Below are 15,163 nucleotides of genomic sequence, written 5' to 3'. Positions count from 1 at the left end.
AAAAATAAAACACATGGGGCTTCCCTGGAGGCGCAGTGGTTAAGAATCTGCCTGCCAATGCAGGGACACGGGTTCGAGCCCTGGTACAGGAAGATCCCACGTGCCACGGAGCAACTAAGCCCATGCGCCACAACTACTGAGCCTGCGCTCTAGAGCCCGCGAGCCACAACTACTGAGCCCACGTGCCACAACTACTGAAGCCCGCACGCCTAGAGCCCGTGCTCCGCAACAAGAGAAGCCACCGCAATGAGAAGCCCATGCACTGCAACAAAGAGTAGCCCCCACTAGCTGCAACTAAAGGAAGCCCACGTACAGCAGTGAAGACCCAACGCAGACATACATACATACATATATATATACATACATAAAAAGAAAATACATACTGAGTGTCTACCATGTGCCAATGTCAGGAGCCAATATATGGATGAATATATAGCCTTTGAGAAGCTAATAATCTAATTAGGAAGACATGAAAAACAATAATTAGTCTACACTGTAAAAGGTGGTGCTGCAGGAACAGAGAGAAGGAAGGGCTGACTCTATCGAGAGAGGTTTCACAGAAAGGCAGCATCTGTACTGGATCTCAAAGGGTCAGAAAGAGACCACCAGCAGTGAGGAGGATGAAAGTCTCCTCATGCAAGTATGCCTCACCAAAAATCTCCAAGCTTCAAATACTAAATGAAAACACAACGTATCCTGGAACTTTGCCGTAACATTCAGTATCTTAAAGTTTAATTTAGGGTGAAAACCTTGTATCTTGAATCTTGTCAAAGGAGTTTCATTACTTTAAACATTTCATTAAATAGTAGTTTCACCTATAAAGCATATATTCATGGAAATCCAAATACTTTATTGCTGGAAAACCTACAGCTCACATAGTCTAAATGTCTTGACTTTATAGAAAGAATGATAGGCTTTTTTTTTTATTAAAGCTTCATAAGAGATGCTTTTTCACTTCCTATCATACACCCATTATTTACTATTACAATCCAGTATAATGGTTACAGCTTCAGAAGAACACAGTAACAATTTTACAAAGCAACACAGTACTAAGGTTTTTGAACATTTAGGAACCACAAGTACTACAGCAATCAGTTTGCTATTACTCCTTTCTATACCCAGTTTCCCTACTTTTATGAACATATGCAAAAGAAAAAGGTCCACATACATGCTATTCTCTGCAGACCTTTCATTCTACCTGTATCCAACACCCCTGTCAATTTCATCCATACTTGTCTTACATACTATTATCGTTTAAAAGTTTTATGAAGTAGCTGGTCCAACAGATGGGTGGCTGGCCCTACCCAACATATGTCACAGGAAAACCAGCTCTTAGGCAAGACAAGAAAATATTAAGTAAGTCCCTTTCCCTTATCCAGCTAGGAACAGTGAGACCCCAGCTCAGAGAAAAGCAATCTTTTTTTGATGTTTTTTTTGTTTTTTTTTGTTTTTTCAGTTAAATCGAAGTTGGAAAAGCAATCTTTTAACTTTTATTAAGAAAAGTTACTGGACTGAGATTATCTGTAAGTAACAAGATGATCAAAGAAGGGAGAGAGAGTCCAAATGCTAACTTCTACTCCCTAAAATAAAATATGCACTTGCCCACATACAGCAGAGAACCAGGATACCGAACAGGGAAAAAAAAAAAAATCTGACTCATTTTAACTGGGAACTATTTCATCAAAGACAGATGGGAAACATTCAGATAAGCATACTATCTTGTTTAGAACACAAAGCTCAAAAGATCTGTGGGAGGAAAAGGAAAGGAACCTGGAATGCAGAGCACACATGAACAGAAAGACTCAACTAATAACTGACTCATCATGATCTTATTTGTAAAACCAGAAAAAGCAGAACGGTAGCAATATCTTTCCTTTTTGTCCATACCCTGTCCATAAAGTGCAATGTGATAGCATCTGATTGTGTCTTCAGATGGATATCTGTGTCTTTCAACATACTATCTAAGCGCTCCCCGAGGAGAACAGTGAGACCAGTTCTGCCTTAGACAGTATCTGCCAGCACCAAGGAGTCTAATTTTCCTTTGAGTGAAGGCCAGTGGATGGGAAGAGGTCCCCAAATGCCACTTGTATGAATCTTTCAAGATATTCTCTGAAACAGGAAAACACTACAGACTACATTTTAGTAGAAGTCTAAAAATAACAAAAGAACATTCCCTATTTTTAGATATCTAACTTACAAGTTTAAGAACACTAAAAAAAAATCATTAAAAACAAACTGGGATTTTTAAAATGTTTTAAAAGACACTTTTAAATTGGGAAAACTGTTTTTAAGAGATAGAACTTCAAAAATCCTGCATTCCTTCTGTTGACTGGCTGCCTCCTTGCTCAAACTTCCTCATCTCCAAAACTCAGAGTCCCAATCCTACATGTTATCAAGAGCATTTCCAAAGAACCAAAAGATGATACAAATAAAAGATTTACCACAAAAGAGAAGAACAGCTAAGGAAAAATTTTAAGACACGCTTTCACAAAGAGTCATTTAAAGAAGAGTGTAGATTAGTGATTAAAGACAGTACTGTATAAAACAGCAAAAGCAATTTAATTATCCCTCATTAAAAGCAGCACCACGGACAATAAAAAAATACTTGATTAAAGAAGACAAGTAGTTTTTTCTCACATGTCTCCTCACTGAACAGTCTTAAGATCGGTAAGCATCTAATTCAAAGCTATGTCTGAAGATCTAAAATTTGCAATCAGGAAAAAATTATTAATATTTTTTACAATAAAAACCTGAAAATGCAGTACATTTACTGGACAATTTATATTTACTCTCCCTCTATCTTCCTCCCCATCTCCATCCAATCCTAGTACAAATATGCCCAATGTTTTTTAAGAAACCTATGGCAAATAGGATTTGCAGGCAATACGGGAATTACCGGACTGTACAGCCATCATTAACATCTCAGGTTCCAGTAGCGTCATGACAGGTTCTTCTCAGAAACAAGAGCCCACAAATATAATGAAAAAACCTCAAAGTCGCAGAAGAAAGATGTTGTCTTCAGAGGCTACTAAAGCTTTCATAAATTCAGTCTCATGCCTTATGCTCAGATGAGACTGTGAGAACTCACTCCCCTTCTGAGTGCAGTTACCAATTTATCCACCCTTCACACAAGTCAGGATGGCACAGAGTTGATTTACTGCCGACAGGAAACCAAAAAGCACTCAAGTTAAGACATATGAAGTGTGGTTAGAACAGTGAGTGAGCTCCTCCCCTTGCTATTCGTCTCTGGGGGGAGGGGAGAGACGGACAGAAAGACCTTCAGAAAAGAGATCAACTGCTTTTTTTCCCCTCTCTTTTCAAGAAGAGAAGACAAAGTTTTGTTCAAAACCTTAGTATGAGGGACTCTGCTGCTAATGCAGTTTAGAGCAACAGATTAAACATAATCCAAACAGCTCAATCTTGCGAAAGACACAGCCCAATTACTGACCCACTAATGGGAGGTGGGATGGGGATCAGGCACATATAAACACATACACACAAATAAATATGTACGGTGAGTTAGTTTTCTGAAAAAGCGTTCTAACGGCTTTTTCGTCTGTGGTATTTATAGATAACAGGCTAAGGAAGTTGAATGTTTAACTACAGAAGCACAGATATTTCTCCACTCCCTCTCCAATTAAAATATCTGTTTCAAAAAGTCATCTGAATACATTCCGGAGCTATAATCTGTCTTTCAGATCTGCCAAACCCCTAGAAGAGCTCCTTACTTGTGCCTGTGTAAGACACGGGATCTGCGAATAGACAGCTTACTGATGTTACTGACTTTTCTAAAATGCTTTATGATCTTGCTGGACGTTTGGAACACATAAGAAGACAGTTATAGAAATAAGAATTTCCCTTTCCTCATAAACAAACTTCAATCCTTTTTCCACCAGCACAGAGCAGGATCTTCTGAATAAAAACGAACATGGGCATTTTAATCTTTCATTGCAAAAACAAAAAGAAACTAAAATCTTTTCAAATTTTAGCAATTTCCATTTATTCAAAATTAAAAACTCATTCCTTCCCTTCACAGTACTTTTTACTGATATTCATAATAAGGATATTAAGATGCCTTTCAGCATATCTGATTGAATTTTTTTGGGGGGGCGGGGCTACGTTGGGTCTTCGTTGCTGTGCGCGGGCTTTCTCTAGTTGCAGTGAGCAGGGGCTACTTTTTGTTGCAGTACGCGGGTTTCTCACTGCGGTGGCATCTCTTGTTGTGGAGCACGGGCTCTAGGCGTGCAGGCTCAGTAGTTGTGGCTCGCTGGCTCCAGAGTGCAGGCTCAGTAGTTGTGGCGCACGGGCTCAGCTGCTCCACGGCATGTGGGATCTTCCCGGACCAGGGCTCGAACCCACGTCCCCTGCATTGGCAGGCAGATTCTTAACCACTGCGCCAACAGGGAAGTCCCTGATTGACTTTTAAATAGCTGAAAACTAGAAATCCATTTTTGGTATGTTTAGCTAGAATGCCTCGGTTTTTTCTGGGTGACAGCCTGTATCTTGAAAGCCTACTGGGCAAACTCAGCCCAGCAAATGCCTTAATGCTCACGTAGTCACACAAATGATAAATGAAAGCGCTTAGAGGTCTTAAAAGAGAAAGTAGTCTCAGAATGATTGACGGCAATATTCTGTTATTAGAAAAGAGAAAGCAATGCAGATTTGCGGTGGGGGAGATTCTGTGGAGGAGAAAAAACTTCCTTTCTTTCTCACTCCAAGAACATCATGTTTAAAAGAAAAGCCAGAAAAGCTCTATATAGAACTGTGGGAATGACTCAACAGGCAACGGAGTGGCAGCCGGTGTGGGCTAAATGCTGCTCTGGGAAGAGAGAAGCATTCTCACTGGCCCCTTCTCACAACCAAGCTCTCAAACCATCTTATGAAAAACGGGTAAATTTCAGCTCTCAGACTACATGATAGTCTGTTCAGAGGTTACCAACTAAAGGAAAAGAATCCCTAAAAGCTTGAGTCATTCCTTTGTCCATATGTGGGCTGGACAATTTGCTGTGTGAGGGTTTTTCAAGTGAAACAAGTTCTCACAGTTCTGTACTTACAGGAAAATAAATACAAATTATAAGATTCCTGCAAAGAAGATGGTAGGAAGGGCAGAGGGCTGTTTCCCTTCTGCCAAAACTTTTCTGTTTGCTGTAGAAGAGTGCCTGGAATGTCAACTGTCAATATTCCAGCCCGACAGAGATACAGTACTGACAGTCACGTGGTGGTAGTAACATTAACACATCACATTTCAACTGATTTGTTTAACTTTTTCACAGCAACTCCACACCCATTATTTCATCTGCACTTTGGGATAAAAGGAGCTAAATAAAAAGAAAACAATTTTTAAAACAGAAATCCAAAAAATTAATCTTAAAAAAAAACCAACAGTAAGCAACACAATCTGCCTACTGCTAGGATTTTGCATTCACCCTGAAGAGTATCAGCACAGCAACACTCAATGTGAAAACTGGTTTTAAAACAGGTTTCACAATTCTAAAAGTCTGAACTCCTGTGGCAGCTTCAAATCCACTAATTTCTGTGCAAATGAGGAAAATTTCACAGAAAGAGAACTAAACTTTGAAAAGGTCTCTGCACATGTGAACATGATTTTCAAGTTGATGGCACCAGGGAAATGAAGGGTAATGATCTTAATTCCCAATAAAAGCTCTTTTGCTTTTAATCATAACTCTCTAGCTAATTAACAAAAATTTAATATGATCTACAGTCTATTAATCCACTCTAAAGGGACTTAATAACTGCAGTATAGCAATATAGTTTATTCATAAAGCTTTCCCACCCACCACTGGCTCCCCAAAGGCCTTCAATGTTCATAATCAAGAGGAACTAGACAAGTTCTTATGCTACTTGACCTTCCTACTGGATTTGTCATGGTTTCCATACTCTTCTTAAAATTTCCTGTTTCCTTGACTTCCTTTAAAAATCCTACTTTCCTACCTCTCTGACCTTTCCTCTCAGAGTTCTAAATGGCTCCTCTTTCCCTGCCCCTCTCAGGAGCACCCCTTTCCTTTCCTCTTGTACATATTCTCCCTGGGCAACCTCAGCCTTTCTTAAGGTTGACCACCACCTACATACTGATCCATATCGAGCCCTACCTTTACTTGTACGCTACCAACTACGCATCTCTACGTGGCTTGGCTATCCTAAACTCAGTATGTACAAAAGCAAACTTCCAATATCATTGTTTTGCACCAACCCCTCAAGATACATTGCTTCCATTCGCCCTAACTTAGGTAACAGTACTCAGGTCTTAAACCATAAACTTAGACTCCCCTCCCCTTCTGCCCCAAACATCTAAGTTTAACTAATTATCTTTTTTTTTTAAATATAAATTTATTTATTTATTTATTTATTTATTTATTTTTGGCTGTGTTGGGTCTTCGTTTCTGTGCGAGGGCTTTCTCTAGTTGCGGGGAGCGGGGGCAACTCTTCATCGCGGTGCGCGGGCCTCTCACTGTTGCAGGCTCTCTTGTTGCGGGGCACAGGCTCCAGACGCGCAGGCTCAGTTGTTGTGGCTCACGGGCCCAGTTGCTCCGCGGCATGTGGGATCTTCCCAGACCAGGGCTCGAACCCGTGTCCCCTGCATTGGCAGGCAGATTCTCAACCACTGCGCCACCAGGGAAGCCCTTAACTAATTATCTTATAACTTATTTCTCAAATCCATCCTTTTTGTTCCATCCCTACAACCAGTGCTTTATTTTAGGTCCCTAATATTTCTTGCCTGGAGTACAGTAACAGCTTTTTATCGATAAAAACATTATAGAAAAGTTCAAACATACACAAAGGTAGAAAGAATGGCATAATAAGCAGCTTATGTACCCCATCACTTAGCTTCAAAATTTATCAATACATGCCTGCTTCCCCCTAGCACCCAGCCAATACTGGATCACTCTGGAGCAAAATCTAAGCATCACCTAATTTCACCTTTATTCTGTAAACCCAGAAGATAAGAACTATTTTCCTAACATAACTACAATACCATTACCACACCTAAATTTTTAAAAAATTTTTCAATATCATCAACTATCCAGTAGATGTTCAAATGTTCCCTCCTGTCTCATAAATTTTTTATAGATGATTTATTCAAATCAGAGTCCAACAGGGACAACATATTGCATTTCATTAATGTATCTCTCTCACTTTTTTTTTTTTTTTTTGGCCACGCCACGCAGCTTGCAGGATCTTAGTTCCCCAACAAGGGATCGACCTCAGGCCCCAGGCATTGGAAGCATGGTGTCCTAACCACTGGACTGCCAGGGAATTCCCTCTTAAAGGTCTTTTAATCTACAGATTTCTACTTCCTCTTTTCTTTTCTTGTAGCTTATTTGTTGAAAATAACCAGACTGTTTCCCCACATTTGGGATTCTGCTAACTGTATCCCAAAGGTGCCATTTAACATACTGCTCCATCCCCTTTATTTCCAGTAAGTTAGGAGTTAGACTCATACAGAGTCATGACCCAATTCAGGTTCAAGTTTTTCACCAGAATATTTTGTAGGTGGTAGTGTGTACTTCAGCAGTAGCTTCTTAACTGTGCTCCTTCTCTCCAGCCTTGCCTCGATTAAAAATCATCCTTGTTACCAACTGACTCTTGTTCCTCCTTCAAAACTCAGTTTAAGTGCTGCCTTCTCCAGAAAGCCTCCCTGATCACACCCTCCATGGACATGCTAAATACCCCTCATTTATGATCCCTCAGAACCTGTTCCCAACTCTATTACTGCTCTTTACCACATGGTTTAATGCCTCTGTATTAACAGAGCTCACACAGTGTCTAACATGTGACAGCATTCATAAATGTATGCCAAATGGAATGAAAAGCCCTATTTATCTCAGAAAATTCTAACAACATGGGGAAAGTTCATAACAACAAAAGAATCCTTACCTACCCAGAAAAGGCAGGTAGTCTGCTACAATTTTCATTAGAACACATGCCAATGTTATTATTTAGAAAACTACACGAGGAAGACTGAAATTATCCACAGTACTGAGGTATAGGGTTAACATAAAAAACGACATCCACAATAATAACCTCAGGAATATTAAGTGCTAATGACAATGAAAATGCCCAAATTGTAGGGGATGAGCAGGAGAAACCAGAGAAACAGAGCACCTGGCTCACCTAACAAACTAAGCAATCCTTGAAGCATTGAAAGCTGTCAGCTTCACTAACAACTGGTATCAATTCCTAGGATGGAATGTAGCATACACAGGTATACAAAATTAAGAATGCCTTTTTGTGGTCCCTGTGGGATTTCGGAACACAGAAATGTAATCTTGTTCCTATGTCCACTTCTGATTTGGGTTCTCACAAGTACATGCAGGAGTTTACTGAGGTTCAGCTCTACAAAGATCTAATCATCATATCGAAATTTTACAGGATCCAACCAGTTAAGTCTCTCCCCCAGACAACTGGTATTGGCCAAAGTGAAAATACCCAAAAGATAACAAAACCCAACACCCAGACAAGTTGTTACATGTCCTGGGCAGTTTTCATTTCCTGTGAACACAACCTACTATTGATGAGAAACCCAGTCAAGACCTGCAAACCTGGGAGGCTCACACATTACCATAGGTATGCTATTCCTCAGCCTCAGGACAGATGAAGGCTATACCTCCAGCTAACTTTCCAAAGGGCCGTCAATGTTAAGGGCTATGAGCCATAAATATAAACAGCCAGCTCATTCATACGGCATGTCTGAAATATCGTCATCGTGCACGGTATCAACGCCAGTGGGGGCACAAAGACAATGATGAACCAGACTGCCGCTGCCTCTGTCCTCAAGGGCCTCCTAATGAAGTAAGGTAGAAAATCTCTAACCAACAATTTAAAAAAGAAGAAATGAAGTGCTAAGTAAGAGTAAAAACAATGAGCTAAACAAACGTAAAAGAAGCAGCCACTGGTTCTGGTTACCAGAGACTTGGATTGTTTCTTAGGGGAAGGATGATGTGAACTGGCTCTTAAGAAAAACAGTCGCTAGGGCTTCCCTGGTGGCGCAGTGGTTGAGACTCTGCCTGCCAATGCAGGGGACACGGGTTCGAGCCCTGGTCTGGGAAGATCCCACATGCCGCGGAGCAACTAAGCCCATGCGCCACAACTACTGAGCCTGCGTGTCTGGAGCCTGTGCTCCGCAACAAGAGAGGCCGTGAATAGTGAGAGGCCCGCGCACCGCAATGAAGAGTGGCCCCCGTTTGCCACAACTAGAGGTAGCCCTCGCACAGAAACGAAGACCCAACACAGCCAAAAAATAAATAAATTAATTAATTAATTAAAAAAAAAGAAAAAACAAAAACAGTCGCCAGAGTTTATCAGTTTCTTTTCCAATTGCCAACTCCACACACTTGTATACCCATGAATCATAAAATAACACAGCCAAAAGAAACCCACTCTTGACCTAATCCAGCCCCTTATCCAGAAAACTATGATGAGAGACATGTAAGAAACTCTTCTTTAAATTCCTGACAATTGGTTCCCAGTCTGTTACTTGAGTACTTGTGGAAGAACCTTAAAAATGATCTTTTAGTGAGAAAGGAAATGAACTGAATGGTCAAAAATGATGAAACAACTACAAACATTTGGGGAAAGATTATTCCTCACTAATCATCAAAGAAATACAAACTGAAATGAAAACATTTCAATGATCACATCATCAAAGTCCTTTACAAATAAGACTATCAATGTTAGTAAGTGAAACTGGCACTCCAACAGGGTTGACATAATTGTAAATTGCTGGGCTACTCTGGAATGGAATGGGACAATGTATTTCTCAAGAACCTCAACTGTTAACAAGGCCTACAAAGACCTGTGTGATCTGGCCCCTAACTACTTATTTCACATCACTTTCTCTCTCACTGTCTCCACTGACAGAATGATATTCTTTTAGCTCTTCTGTGCCAAGTTTTCCCCAGTGAACCCTTGCCTGTCCCAGACCCCTTTCCCCACCTCCTCCTCTCCCCAGTCTTAACGCAGGCTATGCCCTCTTTGCTTTGTTGAGCCAAGCGCTCACTACTTGTGCTTTGGCTATCAGCCTAAACGTCTCTCCCTCAAAGAGGCCTTTCCTGACCAACCTCCCCGCCTCCCCACACACCTAAATTAGAACCATCACAATGAGGTTTCCTAATCTGTTTAACATCTTGTGCTTTTTTTTCCCCCTAAGCACTTACCAAAATTTGTAACTATGAATTGGCTTGTGTAACTCTTTGTTTAATCTTTCTGTCTTTCACTAACTGTAAACTCCATGACAATGAGAACCTTATCTGTCTTGTTCCTTACTGTCTCTCCAATACTTGGCATACAGATGGTGCTCGATAGTCACTGAATAAATTTTTTCAATGTTAAAACGGTCAAATTCTTTAAGCCAATATTTTCACTTCTGAGGACCTCAATAACCTAAAATGCAGAAAAGGCTTTTAAAATGTTTATCCAAATATTAGTGTAAGTGTGAAAAACAGAAAATGATTCAAATGTCCAATCAGTGGGGAAATGAAATAAATGATGGCACAGAATGGAAGTTCTACACATATTAAAAGGCTACTTATACAAAGTATTTCAATGACTAAAAAATCTTAAGCTCCAGTGCTAAGTGAAAAAAAGCAGGACACACAATTGAGTCTATAGTATTAGCTCAGTTATTTTTAAAACATACATTTGGAAGAAAACTAGCGGGAAATAAACCATGTGCTAATAAGAATTTTCTCTTGAAGATGGGAGTTATTTGTGTGTGTGTTGTTTGTTTGTTTGTTTGTTTGTTTAAGAGGGAGATTCTATCTGGTATCTGCTCTCCAGGAGCCTAGCACAACATTTGATGAATACTCAAGAATGGGAAATTGATTATCTCTCAGTACTGAGATGAAATAGGTTATGAAATTCTCTACATCACATTTTAAGCAGAATTGCTTAATGAACTAGCATGCTTAAGATTTGGGCATTTTCACATTGGCTAATCTAAAAACCCCTTGACAACCAGGCTTCCTGAGGAACCTGAGTAACAAATCTTTCCTTTCCCCAAGAAAATAATGTGATTTGGATCAGAAATTGCCCACTCAAAATTTTTACTTCTCCCAGCAGTTAATTAGTACCTCCTGTGCAACACTAAAGCATGAAAGGATACAGTGTACTCTTACAGGAAAAAAAATACATTATCTGCCCTTTCTTCCACAGGCTACACATATGGAAAACAAATGAGTACTTCCCAAATTTTACACAAAGGAGAAAAACCTATGAAAGGGAAACGACTATGTCGAAGTGAACATTCTCTCCTGTTCATTTCTCTTTACATAATTCTTCCCATCCTACCCAGCAAGGCAGATAACAGACACATACAAATTGCATCTGTTATTTCTTCCAGAAAAATATTTGGGATCAGCAACAACAGTCAGAAAGTGAAAAAAATTTAAAAGATACCATAACAGCATTAAAACTTATGAAACCTCTGAAAATAAATCTAACAAAAGATATGTAAAACCACCACATAGAAAATTATAAAACCTCACTGAGAGATTTAGAAAACCTAAATAAATGGAGAGGAAATTCCCTGGTGGTCCAGTGGTTAAGACTCTGTGTTTCCAGCGCAGGGGGCAGGGATTCAATCCCTGGTCAGAGAACTAAGATCCCACAAGCTGTGGGGTATGGCCAAATAATAATAATAATAATAATAATAATTTCTTAAATAAATGGAGAAAAATACCACATTTGTAGCACAATATTCTAAAGATGCTCATTCTCTCTAAATTGGTTTACAGATTTAATGCAATTCCAATCAAAATCCCACAGTGATTTTAAAATTAATATGGAAATGCAAAGGGCCAAGAATAAGCCAAGAAAAAGACTCTTGGAAAAGGAAAAAGATGGGAAGACTTACTTCTCCCATAGAACAGGACTAACTACAGTTACCATAATCAAGACTGAGGTATTGGTACAAGCACAGACACACAGACCAGTGGAAACAAACAGGAGCTCAGAAACACACTCACACATAGGCAAGTCCCTGATACATGAAAGAAGTAGCTCTGCTGATCAGTGGGAAAGAAGATTATTTTCAATAAATAAGAATCCAGGACTTCCCTGGTGGCGCAGTGGTTAAGAATCCGCCTGCCAATGCAGGGGACACGGGTTTGAGCCCTGGTCCGGGAAGATCCCACATGCCACGGAGCAACTAAGCCTGTGCGCCACTACTGAGCCTGCACTCTAGAGCCCACGAGCCACAACTACTGAGCCCGCGTGCCACAACTACTGAAGCCCGCGCACCTAGAGCCTGTGCTCCACAACAAGAGAAGCCACCGCAATGAGAAGCCCGCACACCACCATGAAGAGTAGCCCTGGCTCGCAGCAACTGGAGAAAGCCCACATGCAGCAATGAAGACCCAACACAGCCAAAAATAAATAAATAAATATTTTAAATGAATGAATGAATAAATGAATAAATAAGAATCCATTTGGAAAAAAAAATCAGGTTGGGCCTTACCTTACCCCCATACAAAAAATTAAGATACAAAACTCACTAACTAATTAGAAATCCTTAATTAAAAGATACCATAAAGAGAATGAGAAAGATAAATCACAGAGCGTGAGAAGATATCTGTAACACATTTAAGCAACAACAAACTAGTATTCAGAATATATCAAAGAACTCCTATTAGTTCTTCGGTAGAAAAAATACGCAAAAAATGTCACTAGGCATTTCACAAAAGAAATCCAAATGGCTAGTACGTATAAGAAGAGATGTTTAACCTCACTAGAAAACAGTAAAATGAAAATCAAGAACATCATAAGATACCTTCACATAACCAACAGAGTAGTAAATATTAAAAATCCAACAATTCCAAGTGCTGGTAAGGATATGGAGCGGTGGGAACTTTCATAAACTGCTGGAGGGTATATAAACTGGTACAACCACTTTGGAAAAGAATTTAATCTTACCTAGTAATTTTGTGTTACTATATATATGTATAGGACTTTCCATTCCTATGTATATATGCATGTACCCATGCGCCAGGATACATAAAGAACCTTCACAGCAATATTGTAATAGCCTAACCCTGGAAACTACCCAAATGTTCACCAGAAGAATGGATTTTTTAAAATTATGGAATAATTTTCCATGGCAGCATTCACTATACAGTAATGAAAATGAATAAACTAAAGCCGTATGCATAAATGAATAGCACATGTACTGAACAAAAGAAGAATACAGAATCATTCTGTTCACATAAACTTCAACTAAACTATATTGTTTAGGGATATATTTGTAGTAGGTAAAACAAATGATTTTCAAGAAGTCAGAATAGTGGTTACTCCTATGAAGAAGAGACGGTGCTGTAATCAGAGAAGAGCATGTGGGAGGCTTCCTTGGGGCTTATAATGAGCTACTGTTGAGCTGAGTAGTGGTTACACAGCTCTTTGCTTTATGGTTATTCTGTAAACTATCATGATTTATAAACTCTTCTGTATACATGTTATTATCCTCCCCCGCCCCCCCCAAAAAAGAAAAAAAGACATGAATGGTAAAATATATATCACCAATCTAATACTGAGGGTGGGGGGGGCAATTAGTGTAAGAAGCTTTTTCAGCTATGTAGATCTAATTTCAAATGTTCTGTCCAATTGTTCTCTAAGTATATCATATCTGTTGGATCATGAACAATCTGTGATTCAGAAGTAAAGGTTCCTACAGGTGTAGATAAAAGTAATTTCTTGTGGGTGATATTTCAAGTTTTTATTTACTCAATCCTTGGTGGGTTGGAGAAAAGTACTTTCTCAATAATGAGAATGCAAAATACAAGAATTCAAGTCCTACAAACTTCTCATCGGCTTTAAGAACCAAACATGGATTTGTTAACTAGAACACAAGAAGTGCAGGAGAGCTATCTAGGGGGTTGCTAGGGGGACCAAGCAGGAAAAAGGAAAGGTAAATCTCACCATTTTCAAAAATTTTGCCTCGTATCAACCTCTATCTATGACCCCCAAAATTATCCCCCATAAACAGATGACCAGCCCCAAATTTAGTCTGTAGTACCTAAAGTGGGAAAGAAAAACAAAGAAATTTGGTATTGATTAGCTCTTATAAAAGAGCTAATTAATGGTTTGTTCATCAAAGGAACAGGAGAGAAGGCAAAAACTAGTAGCTATGGTCCAACTTATTCTTCTGTATACCTTTCAACGTCTTCCTCAGTGCCTCATTTACCGTAGGCACTTTATAAATATCTACTGAATAATAATTTCCATACTGGTCACAGCAATGAACAGTAGCAGAACTGTAGGAAGGTACAAATGACTGACCTGAAATAAAAGTTTAAAAGTCAAGGATAAAATAAAAGGCCAAGAATACAATCCCCAAAATGCCAGCTTTCTCTTAGAAACATTTATGAACTTGTCATCCATTAAATTATCTAACTTTTGTCTATAATGTCTTCTGAGTAATGGATTCCAGGTAATTACTATACACTGTGTCTTAAATCCGTAATTCTCAAATGTCAAGAGGCACACCTCTTAGGATATAAGCAAGTCCCCAACTTACAAATGGATTATATTCCAAAAGTTCATTTGTAATTTGATCATTTGGAATATGGAATATACTTTCCCACAAAGGCCATGAAATATGAATTATGGCAAAATTCTCAGGCTTGCCCACAAAAGCCTATAAGGTAACTGAAATGCAATATATTTGCAATGAGAAAAAGGAGTAAATGGTATTTCAGCTCCCATCCTAGAGGCTCCTGAAAATACACCTTATGCAGTCTCAGCCAGTTCTGAAACTCATTCATACTTGAAAGACTGTTATCAGTTAGTATAAAGAAGGGGTGGATATGTAAGGAAAAGAAGCCAAAGAGCACTGCGCCATTAAAGGAAGAAGCAAAGTAAAACTTGAATTTTCCATTATGACACATTCATTCAATGTGTGCCAGCTGGCCAAAGGGGATAGGGTTAGATCATTAGAGAGATTTTTCTGGACTTCTCCAAGCCCAGCCTGGAGAGGATCCCAAGGTACATCAATTTTATCTTTTAGACCTAAGTGCTCAGCCTAGAAGAAGACAGACGAGTAATATTTAAAAATACACCTTGAAACGTCTCTGCCAACTTTTTCCAATTAGGCCAATAAAGGTTGGATTAAGGCACCTCCTCTCAGTAGGGTTCCAACTTCCTCTGTTTAGGA

General features: G+C 39.3%; 1 protein-coding gene across 12 annotated transcripts in view; it reads right to left on the bottom strand.

Annotated features, from left to right (window-relative positions):
* The window catches only part of MRTFA (myocardin related transcription factor A), a 201,982-nt gene that overhangs the window by 102,052 nt on the left and 84,767 nt on the right, over positions 1 to 15,163 (bottom strand). The window contains exon 2 of one of the 12 annotated variants that reach the window (XM_082420585.1): positions 2,897 to 4,364. The exons of the other annotated variants lie outside the window; for them this stretch is intronic. Within the exon in view, the coding sequence (XP_082276711.1) occupies positions 2,897 to 2,942 (46 nt within the window). The 5' untranslated portion in view covers positions 2,943 to 4,364. The remainder of the gene's footprint in view (positions 1 to 2,896; positions 4,365 to 15,163) is intronic. 12 annotated transcript variants of the gene reach the window in all.

This window comes from Balaenoptera physalus (genome assembly GCF_965194825.1).
Source record: "Balaenoptera physalus genome assembly, chromosome: 13".
Taxonomy (NCBI): Eukaryota; Metazoa; Chordata; class Mammalia; order Artiodactyla; family Balaenopteridae; genus Balaenoptera; species Balaenoptera physalus.
The sequence above is the reverse complement of the archived record's forward strand: the minus strand, read 5'-3'. Positions and strand labels throughout refer to the sequence as shown.